Source organism: Pyrgilauda ruficollis, unplaced genomic scaffold, assembly GCF_017590135.1.
Source record: "Pyrgilauda ruficollis isolate IOZ18807 unplaced genomic scaffold, ASM1759013v1 scaffold67, whole genome shotgun sequence".
In the NCBI taxonomy this organism is placed as follows: Eukaryota; Metazoa; Chordata; class Aves; order Passeriformes; family Passeridae; genus Pyrgilauda; species Pyrgilauda ruficollis.
In genome coordinates, this window is record NW_024528488.1 from 1489384 (window position 1) to 1502884 (window position 13501).

Genomic DNA, 13501 nt, shown 5'->3' on the forward strand with positions numbered 1-13501 from the left:
TGTTCTCTTTTCTGGGATGAATTCTTCTCTCCTTACCGTTTTTACACCTAAAACGATGCTCAATTGTACAATTTTTATGTACTTGTTTATTGCTGCTTCCGGCAGTTATGTTCTTCTCATTTCACCTTTCAGAAAGGAATAATGCCTGAAAAAATAGAGAACTTGTCACTTAGGTAAATCTGACCTATTAAAAATGTTAAATAAAATATGATAGCTTACAAACCTGAAATAGACATAAATTAATGTGTGATTTAGGAGAGAAAGGAGCCAAGAACATGCTCATGGTCAGGTCCTGCAGCTCAGCTGAGCAGGAGGAACGTGTTAAGCTGCATAATTTGTCCACTTGAGACTGTTTTTCTACACAATGGTTTTGCCTCTTCAGAGAACGGAAACGTTCAAAGGAAGAGAAAATTAAGAATGATAATAAACTATCTTGTCAAGGTAAATATTGGTGTTTGCGTGCAGAAGGGAGCGTTTCCTCGTTTCCCAAACAGGCAACCAAAAACAAACAAAGCCTTTTTCTGTCAGCAAGAGGCTATTTCAGGATCAAACCACTCCAGCACAAGCTTTTCATGTCCATGGCTTGTCCAAGCTTGGGGCATCCCATCTCTCACACAGTGCTGCTCATCCTTAGCCTTTCCAGGGGTCAGCCCAGCAAAGGCTTCATCAGCAGTAATTATTTAATTGCAACTCCCCCATTTCTCAAAGCCTAGCAGCTGCAGCGGTGTCCCCAACTGTCTTGTGGATATGCACAGGAAAACCACAGAGCAAGTGTCCCTTTTCTGGTGACAGGAAGTCAGGGAATGAGAGCAGAACAAGGAAAGACCTGCCTGGGGTGCCATGGGTGAAAGCTGAGGCTGCAGACAGGGAGGGTTTGCTTGGCTGCAGCAGGACTGGCACCCAGCACCCAGGGAATCCTGCCATCCCTGCCAGGCTCTTCCCTGCAGCACCACCCTGATGTGCTCTGTGTGAAGCACTCAGACCAGGAGAGAATCATTTTACTGAGATTCATATGGGTAGAGCCCAAAAAGGGCAAAACGGGCTCTTGAAGCTGCTCCAAACTGCTCTTTCTCTTGTGCTTCCCATCAGAGGTCAGGGACAGCTTTTTCAGGAGATCTGGGCTTTCCTTTCAAGTACACTCAGAAGCTCCAAACTGAAAGCAGATTGGAATTTTTCCCTTAACTCTCCACAAATAATCTGGCACTTTATCTCCAGCCATCATGACTGATACCTGGGTATCACAGCTGAATAGATTAAATTGCTTGGAGTTTCAGCAGACTGAGACAAGAGAAGGAGACCAAAACACACTTTGTAGCCCCTTTCTGCAGGGATTATCTGAAAGAAACCACCTCTGAGCTAGAGGTGTGATTGATGTCTCTGCTCAGAACCAGAGGCAGCCTGTAATTACTGAAACTGAGATTTGAACACAGGGATTAGTGGAGTTGATGGAAAAATCCTCTTGGGCTTCAAGTGGACACAGTGGGTGGAGTATCAGTTTTGCATCGTGTCTAAAAGGTGGAGCCTGCACCTGATAAACTTCCTGCTGAGTAATAACCACATACCCTGAGAGTGAAGAGCAATTTCTGCTTGAATAACAGTGTTGCTCCCCAAATCCAGGGCCAGCCTTTCACTTCAGAGGTGAATCTAAGAAAGGGAGTGAGTTCTGATCCACACTGTTGAAGAGGGAAAATTACATAAGCAGACTTTGGAATGAGGAGAGAAATGCCATTTGAATGTTTTCTGTTGCTGCATGGGGACACTGCAGTGCAGAAATGATCAGTAATCACACAGCCCCCTCTTCTGAAAGTCTCTTCACAACAATCCATCGTTAATGTGCTCCCGGTACTCAGCTGGCACTCAGTGTGCTGTGACAAAGCCATCAGCTGCATATTTGGGCTGGGTGCAGAGGAAGTTTGAAGTTAAAATTGTTGTGAATTGTTTTGCACAAACAAAGTATAAACAGCAGCAGGGCTCGACCCTTAGATTGCTCTGTATTAATTTTGGCAGTGTGTTTTATTCACTAATAATGGCAGCAGAGGAGAACCCTCTAAGCAGGATGAGAACAAGATCAGAAGCGCCCTGCCTGAGCCCTGTGGGCAGTGTCTCTCCTGACCTGCACTACTGCAGCTTTCCTTGGAGTCACCTCCTGGGATTTAACTGGGAGAAATCCCAGAGTTCTGCCCCACTGTGGGCACAGGGTGTCTCACTCCATGGGAATGAGTCAAACATAAGGAGCTATTTCTCCCAAAGCTTGATTTGGTCACAAAACTGAGGAGTACCTGCAGAGGGATCAAGTGGAGAGGGAGCAAAATGGGCAAATAACTCCAGAGCTGCAGGGTAGGAACTGAGAGAAAAAGGTCCAGCATGGAGCTGCCTGGCCTGGAGGAGAATCGTGCTGCTATTCCAAAAATGCCTCTAAGAAGTGGCTTAGCTGTGCCTCTGGTCAACCCTGCTCCCACTGCAGCTGGAATTTATTCTTGCAGGAGCACATATCTCCGTGTGGAGTCACCTTGGCTCATTGTAGGGCTCAGGTCCCCAGGAGGTAGCTGACTGCATTTTAAAAACACTCCTTCTTTACATATTTACACATCAAACACTGTCCAAGAAGCGGTGGGTTGCTGTGGTTTTGTTTTGTTTGATTAAATTCTTACTGAGAAAAGCTTCAAGAAAATAATGTCCTGAAGAATTTGGAAGGGAGGGAGCAAAGAGAAGGAACAATCCTAGCAAACAGCTGGTGGCTGAAAATCTGAGCCAGCCAAGGAGGAGAAATGTGGGGGAAAAGAGTTATTCCAGGCTGGAGTGCAAAGCAGTCTCAGAACAAAATATAAACAACGCCCTCAAATCTATTTCTGGGCAAGCAGACTGTGTTTCATCCTCACCCTTGTCCAACTCATCTGCGTCCATCAGGGCTCCTGCTGAGCTCTTTTGGAGCAGCCAGCATGCTCTGGCCACCACCTAGGGAGTGAGGAGAGTACTGAAGCACGAGTTAATTCAAAAGTGGGATGAATAAGCTCCTTCACCACTTTGCCTTTCTTCTTTGTCCCAAAGTTTCTCTCTTGTGCTCCCTCAAGGCTCTTCCAGCAAATATTGCTTTGGGTTCCAGCTGCTCCAGCCAACTGAAGTTGCATTCCCTTGTAGAGTCCTTGATCCCCCAAGCTTGTGTTGTATCTGTAAGAAAAGCAGGATTAAGGGCTGGAAATAACCTCCACAGCAGGCAGCAGAAACTCAAGCTCCTGTGAATTCCCCCTCTCCAGAGAAGGACTGGAACAAAAGGGGTGCAGGGTACTGTCACACCTCGATTTGTTACCAGGCAGGAGCAGCTCCACAGCCCTGAATGATGCACATTGCCCTACTATGTAGTCAGGCCAGCTCTTCATATTTTGGTTTAAAAATCAAAGGCAATTATGTGCCTGACCTTCCTTGGCTTGTAAGGGATGAGTGGACATCAAAGGAGTCCCCAGTGATCTCCACAAAAGCCAAGAAATATGTGGTGGAGAAGAAAACCCCCTCACCTCCCCCAGAGCCAGAGCAGGGAGAGGGGAAGGAGCCTTGGGGATGAGGTGAATGCATCTGGGCTATGCCAGGGCAGAGAAAAATTGCTTTTAGGGTAGGGGATCTCAGCTAGAGCCAGTGCAGGACACAGGGGACATCCCACAGTCCCTTGTGTGTGGAAGGGTCACTGAAATCCCTGATCTGAACACTGAGAAAGAATTTTGTTGGATTCTTGGTGAAATCCAGCTGATGTTCAGCTGAAGGACTGAGCCACACAAATGCTGTCCCTTCCCCAGAGTCCTGCCAGGGCTGGGTTTCCTTTGTGGAGTACATCCAGCTCTTGCCCAGCTCCTCAGAGGATGAGCCACTCAGGAGAAGTCAAAACAGAAAATCGAATTTTCCACCTCCTGGGCCAGCTGAGCTAAACTAGAAATCCCCAAATAAAACCCATCCAGCCCCTGTTCCAATGTGTTTCCAAGTCCAAGGCTTTGCTTTCCTCCTGGGTTCTGGGAGTAGTGTCTGTAGCCCATGGATGCAGGACACAGTGCTCCAGTCCATGCTTCCAGCCTCAGTCATCAGGCACAGGAGGAGAGAAACAACTTTTTCTGGGGGATTTATGAAAGAAAAATGCAGCAGCACAAGGAGGCTGCAGCAGCCCTTTCCTGCACATTTATGAACAAATCCTGAAGAGTTTTCTTCCTGATATCATCCAAACCCTGCACACTTGCAGCTCCCAGGAGAGCCCCTGATGACAAAGTCAGATGAGCTATTTTCATTTTTCTGCAAGTGGCCAAAGCAATTTTAGGAAGAGGTAGGTGGGGGCCTGCTGGAGCTTGCCAGAAGGATCTGAAGCATTCAAGTCACATCTTTGCAGCAGCAATCTTGGTCTGACAGTCCCTAAAACCCACAGTGAGGGGGGAAGTGGCAGCTCGGGCTTCCCACGCTGTCCCTCAGCCAACCTGCAGGTACATTAACTGATTTTTGGAAAGCAGGCAAAGAGGACAGAGAGGAAAATCCTGGAAAACTGCCTGCTGTGCTTAAAATGAGCAGTTCTTCATTACCCATTTCCTTCTGAACTCTGTAAAAAATAAGATGGGGAGAGACAGATGCAAGAAACCCCTTTTTTGCACCAGAGCTGCATTGGGGGTGAATGGCAGCTCTAGGAGAGCACTGGAAAAAAGATTTCTTCCAGCTCTGGGAAGAGAGACAGCCAGAAGTGACACAGGTCAGAAAAACCCACTCTAAGTACAAGTCACCAGCTACCCAATTCCTGTTAACACTGAATTTCTGATATCATTTGTGTCATTCTATTGCCCAGACTCAGATGCCCCCTTCTTCCAGTAAGACTCCCTGCCTTAGCTCAGACATTAAACTGGCTGATCCTCCTCAGTCAATCCTGATTTATTTTTTTAAGGGGCATTTTTGAAATGTCTGTAACTAAACTCAGAGTAGATGCCTTTTGTCTCCATACCTCTAGGTGCTATTTTATTTCAATTAATGTGGCACTGCAAACCAAGCTGCGCTGCCATTTTAACACCAAAATTCCCTGTGGGGCAAGTCAAGTTCCCTGGGATTTTTCTTAATATCTGTTCCTCCAGGATCCAAGTGCCTGCTTCTCTCCCAGCCCTGGCATTCCCAGCCCATTCCAGAGGGTCACATGGGAGCAGCTGGAGATGAGGCAGGGCCACAATCCCATCCCTAATTCTGTTCCTGGCTGTGATGTCTCACAGAGAGATTTTGGGCACAGTTTTCAGCTGTTTCCTCTCAGGTACCGTGGGGACAAGGCTGTTCACCCACCTGAGAGCAGCTCTGGGTGCAGGGCTTGGGGAAAACAACAAACCAGCAACAGTCAGCTCCAGAAAAACTCCCAGCCAAAATCAGCCAGGCTCAAACACAGTGCAGTGGTCAGTCTGAAAACAAAGTGTTTTCAGGTCATTTCACTCAGTGTTTTTCTTAATTTCTTTCTTTCCTTTTAATAAAAAGGAGAGGAAAGAAATGTGAAATGAACCTAGACAACTTTGTCATTTTGGGTTTTACTTCAGGGGAAATTTCACCCTTTTTCAGTCCAAGCCTGCACTAGCAGGTTCCCTCTCTACCTTACAGAATATTCACTTGTATTTCCATTAAGTACTGTGCAAACATCAGATAGAAGGCTCCCAAGTGCAAATATTTTTTGGGAAACAGAAAAAATAAATGGAACACAAGTTGCAACTCCATCAAGGGTTTTAATGAAGCCCCCTGTCCAACAAAGTATCTAAGGTTGAGATTAATGCTTCACTGGCCTCTCTATGTTATTTTAATGATGTACTTAATGTGAAAAGATTTTCTGAAGCAGTTTAAATGGTAGTGGGGAAGGTGCATAAACAGCAGTTCAGTCAGAGGGCACTGAAAGGGATGCAAAGTTTCTCTAGAAAATGCAGAGAAACGTTCTCTGTGCTGTCCTCTATATTTGGATGCTCCTTTGGTGACAGCTGTAGAGCCCTCATGGCACCTGCAAGGTATTTAGGGAGAGAAGAGTCTTGCAGAGGGGTTCATGTCCTAATCCTTGTACATATTATCTGCTCCTAATGCCACAAACTGGAGATAACAGCAGCGAGGAAGGTGAGATTTGCATTATGCTGATCAGTTTGAAACCTGCAGTAAGCAGAAGTGCTTTTTGATTGCATTTCCCAGTGCAGCAGCAGCCAAATCTTTAGTTATTCAGGTCAGCTCTCACAGCAGCAATTGCACCTCTGCAAGGCCAGCTGGGGACACAATCACACTTGGAGCCAGAGAGGACAAAAAGCCATTTCTGTGGATACATTTAAAGGCATCTGCACAGCCCTCCTTCCCCACACAGCCAGGGACCAGAAAGATTTTAAGGTTTGTTTGGCTTCTGCTTGAGAGAGCTCAGCCTGGAGAGGGCCATGGCCAAGGGCTGGGAGGGGCTGGGGGAGCAGGTCCTGGGGAGGAGGGGTGGGAAACCACAGTGGGATAGAGAGGGAAGGAAGGGATGGAAAGAGCTGCTCTGGCAGTGCTGGCAGAAGGATTTGTACCCCCAGCCTTGCCCACACTGGGCACGAGCAGGGCTGAGGGTTTGTGCATAGCCCCTGTGCTGCCCAGTGAGCAAATGCAAGAGAGAGAAGCTCTGCCAGGTGCACCCTCCGTGATGCCAGGCTTTGGGCTCAAAGCCCCTCTGCAGGCTGAAGTGAGAGCCTGTCCACAGGGGACGCTGTGCAGGTGCCAGCCCTGAGGAACCAGCCAGTCTGAGACAATCCAAAAGGTCAGGCCCACCACAGAAACCAGTTCTCTTCACAACTGTTAGCACAGATTAGATCATGACTGTAGAATTCTGAAAATATGGTATGAGGTTGGCAAGAATGCAGGTACACCACAGCCAGGATTTTAACATTCCTTTTATACATCTACATTACTACAAACCACCAGAGAAAAAGAAAATTTTCATTAAAGAACTTTTAAACTATTAAAATCAGGTTTCCATCACCCATGGAGGCAACTGCTGTAAACAGGATCGGGCCCAGCAAGGGGAAGGGCAAAGCTTCAGGTGCCTGCAGGGGCCATGGCAGTGGGCAGGGGGGTGAAATGGCCATGGCAGTGGGCAGGGGGTTGGAAAGGTTTCATCCCAGGAAATATCCCCCGTAGGAGGACCCCACTTTCACCCCCTAAACCCTCAGTACTCCAGGGCCAGCACCCTGCAGGGACAGGGGAGCACTGGGCCGTGGGGAAGGGCCCTGTCCCTGTTCTGTCCAGGTGGGCAGGGTCACCTGCAGGGCCCTGTGCCTGTCCTGGACAGCTGAGCAGGGTCACCTGCAGGGTGATACCACCTCCACACCCCCTCTGCAGGGGAAGGGCACAGACACTTGGAAAAGTTCTTCAGTCTCTGAATTTGTGCCCACAATCAACCACCACCCCACCTGTGTTATGTGAAAGAACAGATGGAGAGGCATTTCCCCTCACACTTAAAAAAAAAAAAAATTGCTTGATCATAAATAATGATTATTTCAATTGATGAATCATTTGGACTCATTTTAGGTCTCAAGTAGTATTTAATAGTGCTATAATTGTGGCATGAAGAATTCACTCCTCACTCATGTATGTTCTTGTTAGAGTTGGAGCAAGTTAAATGATAATTTCTTTTTTAGAAGGACAATTTAAATGACAGTCAACCAAGAATATAGAAAAATGTCCTGACTGTGATCAGTCACTGTCTCCCCATGCTCTTTCTCACATACAAAACACCAGTCCCCCTGCCCAAGCGTGTAAAGCTTTGCTTTTCCAGCCCAAACAACAACACTTGAGTAACCTTTCACATATCACTTGGGTAACCTTTCACACTGAACTTGGAGTCTCTCTCCAAGCGCAATCACGCTTGTGAGGGCAGGCCAGACATGTCAAGCATGGGATTTGAGACTGAAAAGACAAAACGTCCAAGGTAATAAAAAATGTGCTTCCCCCTCCAGGGAGAATGTACAGAATTATTTTGATGATCAGAAATAATTTATTGATGGGAAATGAGATGCTATGTAAGGAAATTCACCATTAGTCCCAATAGTTTGTGCTGTGAGTTGCTCAGGAATCTCCAAGCACATGGAATCCTATGGCTCAGCTCAACAAGAGCCACACCAAGCGGGGGTCAGCATTTGGCTTTCTCAGGGGAAATGTTAATCAGGACCTGCTGAAGGTCCTTTAAACAGCCAGTGTTTTATGACAGGATGGGATATGAGTGAACCTACTCCAGTCAGTGCTTCCATGGGGTGGAGAAGGAAATACTGATGTGTTTTCAGGCACTGGTGAGGTCAGAAGAACTTTCAGAGCCTGACCATGAGAAATGCCAAGTGAGAGTCCCAACAAGACATGGGATCAGCCTGGTCAGTCCTCTCCTAAGAGGTCTGGAAGGAAAAAAAACTATTTAAAAAAAAGAGGGAAAGGGCTCAAGATTGATGAGGTGGGCAATAGCTCATATTTACATATCTGGGGCCTCTCTGACAGCAGAAAAAATAAGTTAGCCCAAAAAATAGAAATCTAATCTACATTCACTTCCCAGCTTGTCAGAAGGCCTCGGTGCAGAGCAGCCCCTCTTGGCTGCACAGGGGTGTCCTACAGAGGGACCCCACCAATAAATCTGTTTGATTTCCTGTTATGAGAAGCAGACAAAGAGATATGGCCAGGGATGGGCAGAGCTGTCTGCACAAGGGAAGAGCCTGTGCTTTCACCCCAGACTCAAACCCACCCTGTCTGAGGTTAGTGAAAGTTCAGTTCACTTTGGGGCTTTTTTCCCGTTCTTTCTCCTTTCCGTGCCTTCCCGTGGGAGCTGGAAGGAGACAGGACAAAGCATTTCTTTCCTGCTGGCAACGAGCAGCCCTGAAAGTGTCACAAAAAGTTTGCTCTTGAAAGATTTCCAGTCTGAGGGTGTGATCTTGTGGCCCCTCCAGATGTGAGTAATGCCGTGACATTTTTAATGGCATTCACCGTGGTTGGTGAGAATTTCTTGGCATTTCTCTCCAAGTGTTTTCCCCACACCACTCCTTCCTCACTCTCTTCTCCCCTCCATCCAGTGCACATTACACACACAGAGAAAAGGAAAGACTTCAGGTGAAAAAGATGTTTTTTTCCCAAAGCCCTGAGGGACTGGTGACTGCAGCTGCTTGAAAAGGTTCCTCTCAGGAAGGGACATTACCCCTCCAATTCCATTTTGTCCACAGTCCAGGACTGATCCTGATCCTGAAGCCAAGATGTGACCAAGAGATGTTCCATGGCATGAATTTCCCAGAAGTTTAGCAGTCCCCAACTTGAAAGGGGATTAGGATGAATGTGGTAGCATTGCAATGTGTTTTGTGAAATACCACAACCAGTACCCTTGTTTCTGTGAAGGAATATTTTCAGAACTGCTGGGAAATCCCCAGAACATCAGGAGCCTCACTGGATCATCACTTCTCCCAACAAAATGTTTCAAAACCTTTTATGGATGTAAATTTGCTCATTTGAATTTCGTGGATTTTTTGTCTTTAGAGAGACCCAAGATCTATGAAAAGGAAACAGATTTTGATAAGGTTGTGAAGGTGGAATTGAGAAGCAAACAGGAAATCCAGTGCACAGCAAGTGGGAATCCTGAGCCAAGGATCGAGTGGAAGTGGCAGCCCTGCAGCCTCAAAGACACCCTGTAAGTGACTTCCACATGGATGAACATGTTCCTCAATTGTTGGGTATTTCCAGCCAGGTTTTCTTTCCACTCCATCCTAATTATCTGAACTAAAATCACAAGCAGAGTGAAGATCTCCAGGGTTCTGAGCCCAGCTGGCATCTGGTTGTGTTTGTGCACCTTGTGCATTACCTGAATTGTGTTAAATAAGTTTAAAGTGACTAAAGATCATTGATTTTCCTTTACCTTGACCAGCAATGCCCCTCTGACTTTCCTTAGCCCTGGTGAATGCTGTGAATGTTTGACAAAGGAAAACCAGCAGGATGTGTGGGCAGAGCTAACACACCTTTTGCCCTGCAAGAGTTTTTTCCAGACAAATCTGCTGAAGGCTTGGCTTCCTTAAATCCATATGGGATTCATGGCACTTCCCAAGGGCTGTCTTCACTCTGCACACTGGGCTCAGGCTCCTGTGGCAGCCTTCCTGAAGGTGGTGTCCCTGAAGCTGGGAGAGGGAATTGTGTCTTACTGGGGACCCTTCTGTGCTGCAGGCTGAGGTGTGAACATGCAGCAAAGTCACTGGGTCAAAGCTGCTGGAGAGGAAGGGGCCAGGGAAAACCAGGATGCCTTTGGAGATTTGCCTAAGGAGACATTCCCTTTGCTCCTGCAGCTCCCTGAGCAGAGGGGTCTGCAGAGGAAGGCCTGGGCTGATGCCCATTGCTTCCCTGGTAGCCCCTGGGCACGTGCAGGAGCCAGGTCCTGCACAATTCTGACCACTTCAGCTCCTCCCTGCAGTGAGAGAGATAAAATCACTTTTCCACCCATTATAAAAATGAAGACAGATCTAGAAAGCAAGGGAGAAAAATGCTGCATAGTGCCTTATTTTCTCACTCATTTGTTGCTGTGAATGGCAAGCCATGAGACAGGGAAATCAGGGAGAATGCTTCCCCAGGTTTTCTGTACAGCACAGGGATGCTGGGTGATGCAGCCTCATCTTGGGAGTGCCCCTGTGTGCTTGCCCAGGGAGGTATCCACAGTTACACTGCTCCTGGGGGATAACCTCAGGGATTTGATGGCACTGTGGGCACTGCAGGGCAGCAGGAGGCACAGGGCTCTGCTTGGAAGGGGTTCAACGAGAGCAGGGTGGAATCACCACATGGAAACAGGTTCTGCATCCTCTAGGAAAACCACAGAGGTGACCCAAAATCTTTTCCAGACCTTTCTGTCTAGGGGGAGAGAATTGGCCATGACTGCTGAATTCAGCCAGATCCAAACCAGTGACCTGGTGGCAAAGGACCTCACATAACCCTTGTTGCAGCTTTCTGGCTCTCTGATCTTATCAATTTAAATACAATTGCAGAGTGGCTCTACCTCTGCTGGCCCCAGGGGCAGCCTTATCTTGCTGCAGCAGAAGCTGGAGGAGGATTCCTGTGGGAAATGACACAGCCCCCATTTCCTTCTGTTGTCTGACTTCCTCTCTCTCTCTTTCTCTCCCCCCACTCTGCCTCAGCAGTGCCCTTTGAATCCCTGAGCACCAGCATTGTTCCTTAGAGCTGGGATGTGATTTTACTTCCTCTGAGCTTTTCCCCTTCATCCTCAGGACAGGATTGTGCCTTGCAGGAAGTCCCTCAAGATCTTCTAATTAGACCCTTCTGAGAGCCTCAACCCCCTCCCTGGCCCAGGGTGTTGCCCCTGTTCTTTGTGTGGCTTTGGCAAAGGCACAGCTGATTTATGGAGGGATTTTCTGCAGCATCAGCCCTTGATCAGCACCTATAAAAGGCCATTTTACCTCCTGAGACCCCGTGGTGGGCTCAAATCCTTTGCATTTGTAGGAATGAGAAGAGCTGTGTGTCTGCTTATTCTTACCAAGCTGAGGAAAACAGGGAAGTTTTTCGCCCTGGGTGGTGCAGCTGGACCTTCCCACATGACGTGTCCCACACTCTGCTCCTTGCCCATCTTCCAAAATGAAGATTGATACGTGTCTTCTGTGGAGTGGGCAGCATTAAAGGGACCTTCTGCAGTTCTATCCCAGTATTTATCCATTCTACTCCCTCAGCCCACACTTCCTGTTGGAAGCTGAGCATAAGCAGACACTCGGCAACATCCACCTCCCCACAGTTTGGAGTGACTGGCATTTTGAATTTGGAAATATAACTTATATTAGCCAGATAAAACTCACATGATTTAATTAATTGCCCGGTATTTTCCATTTCTAATCTTTGCAAAGACTGGGGGGTTCATTGCTGGTCATGCACTGATTTTGTTTGCCTCTGTCAAGGTGCCTTGTAAATAATTTGGAAATGTTGCAAAGAAGGAACGGAGGGATTTCACAAAGATGTAACAGACTCCAGCAGCTACAGTTGTTAGGAGTATTTAAGACCTAAGATTATTGTCTAAAATTGACATTTTCTCACTCCAATACACCTCCCTGCTTACCTTGAACACCATCTCTGCTTTTCCACCTCCAGGTGCAATCCTCAGGGGCCAAAAGTTGTGGTTTCAGAGAACACAGTCATAGGAAACAAGATCAGGAGCATTGAGAACACCCCCATGAGGCAGGGGGATAAACCAAAGGTATGTGTGGGATGGCCTGGGGATGATGTCAGGGGATGCTCACCCCCAGCTCATGGTTCCCAAGCTGCTGAGGGTTCTTTGCATGCTTGGAATTCCCCAGCACTGGGATCATCCCAGATCTCTGCTGCTTACAAGTGCTGGGGTTTGGGAATGATGTCACCCACCCTATTTAAACTCTCCCAAGACTTCTGGGTCAAAACCTTCTGTGTCTCCTTCAGTCTTGAGAAAGTGTGAGAGTGGCTCCGTTTGAGGGGTGCCATGATGTGAACGCTGATAAGGACTCTGAGTTCATGAAACACTTGGAGAGCTCTTGGTCCTGCCCCCCCTTTGTTCTGCCCCCTTTGTCCTGGCCCCCTTGTCCTGCTCCACTTTGTCCTGTCCCCCTTTGTCCTGGCCCCCTTTGTCCTGCCCTGTTTCCTCCACTCCCAGCAGCAGGAGCTGACCAGGTGTGGTCACAGTGCCACAGGTACTTGCTCTGATTTCCAGAGTGTGCAGGTCTCAGGTTGAAGCCACTTCCCTGGAACAATGAAAGAGGGAAAACCTTCCTTGGACACTTCCCTGCCTGCTTCCCCCTTCCAACAGCCCTGGGATCACCCTACCTGTGTGAGCTGCAGAAATCCCAGCAGGATTACCTGTTCAGTGTCCCCCAGGTGCCTGTGGTGACACTGGCTGATGTTCCACATGTCCAGGCTGGGAATGTGCAGTGGATCTGGGGCCTCCTGGCTCTGCTGGGCTCTGGCTGGGATTACCTGCTGGACTTGCAGGGTTGCTGGCTGCAGGAGTGGGTTTGCAGCTCCAGGTTTGGAGGTGGATGTTCCAGATGGTTCAGTGTCTGATCCTGCAGGGTGCTGGATCCAATCCTGGTTCACCTTTGAGCATGGGAGAATCCTTGAGTTAGTCCCGTGCTTAAAGTTAAGCACAAAGCTAAAGTGCTCTTCTGGACTGGGTCCAGACTAAATCAGCATCTGGCAGGATCAGTGCTTCAGCCATCTGCTCTTTCTCAGGAGACTTTCCAGTTCTAAACATAATCCAAACCAGAGCTCTGAAAACATGGAGCTTGGGCTGGGAAGGAGAAAATCAGTGTTCGCCTCTCATTCCTGAGTTTTTCAACTGCTGGGAGATATTTATAAATTGGATTTATTTAGATGGCATAGTGCCCCTTAAGCTCTGGCTTTAATGTATTCCTTAAGAATTTTACATCTTAGGTAAAAGCCATCCCCTAAAAGTGCTAATTGTTTATAAAAACAGAGGTTGGTGACATTTATCTTCAAAGTTTCTTCTTTTTCTATGACTTTTTGG

The 13501-nt window shown here is 47.6% G+C and overlaps 1 protein-coding gene and 1 long non-coding RNA gene across 3 annotated transcripts in view; one reads left to right on the top strand and one right to left on the bottom strand.

The window, feature by feature from the left end:
- Window positions 1–13501, top strand: part of LOC121362872 (vascular endothelial growth factor receptor kdr-like) — a 125573-nt gene that overhangs the window by 59407 nt on the left and 52665 nt on the right. For both annotated transcript variants that reach the window (XM_041484775.1, XM_041484776.1), the window contains exons 10-11: window positions 9502–9652; window positions 12097–12202. In XM_041484775.1, the coding sequence (XP_041340709.1) occupies window positions 9502–9652; window positions 12097–12202 (257 nt within the window). The remainder of the gene's footprint in view (window positions 1–9501; window positions 9653–12096; window positions 12203–13501) is intronic.
- LOC121362875 overlaps window positions 12841–13501 on the bottom strand; it is a 134776-nt gene continuing 134115 nt past the window's right edge. The window contains exon 4 of the long non-coding RNA XR_005956593.1: window positions 12841–13071. This is a non-coding gene — a long non-coding RNA (uncharacterized LOC121362875). The remainder of the gene's footprint in view (window positions 13072–13501) is intronic.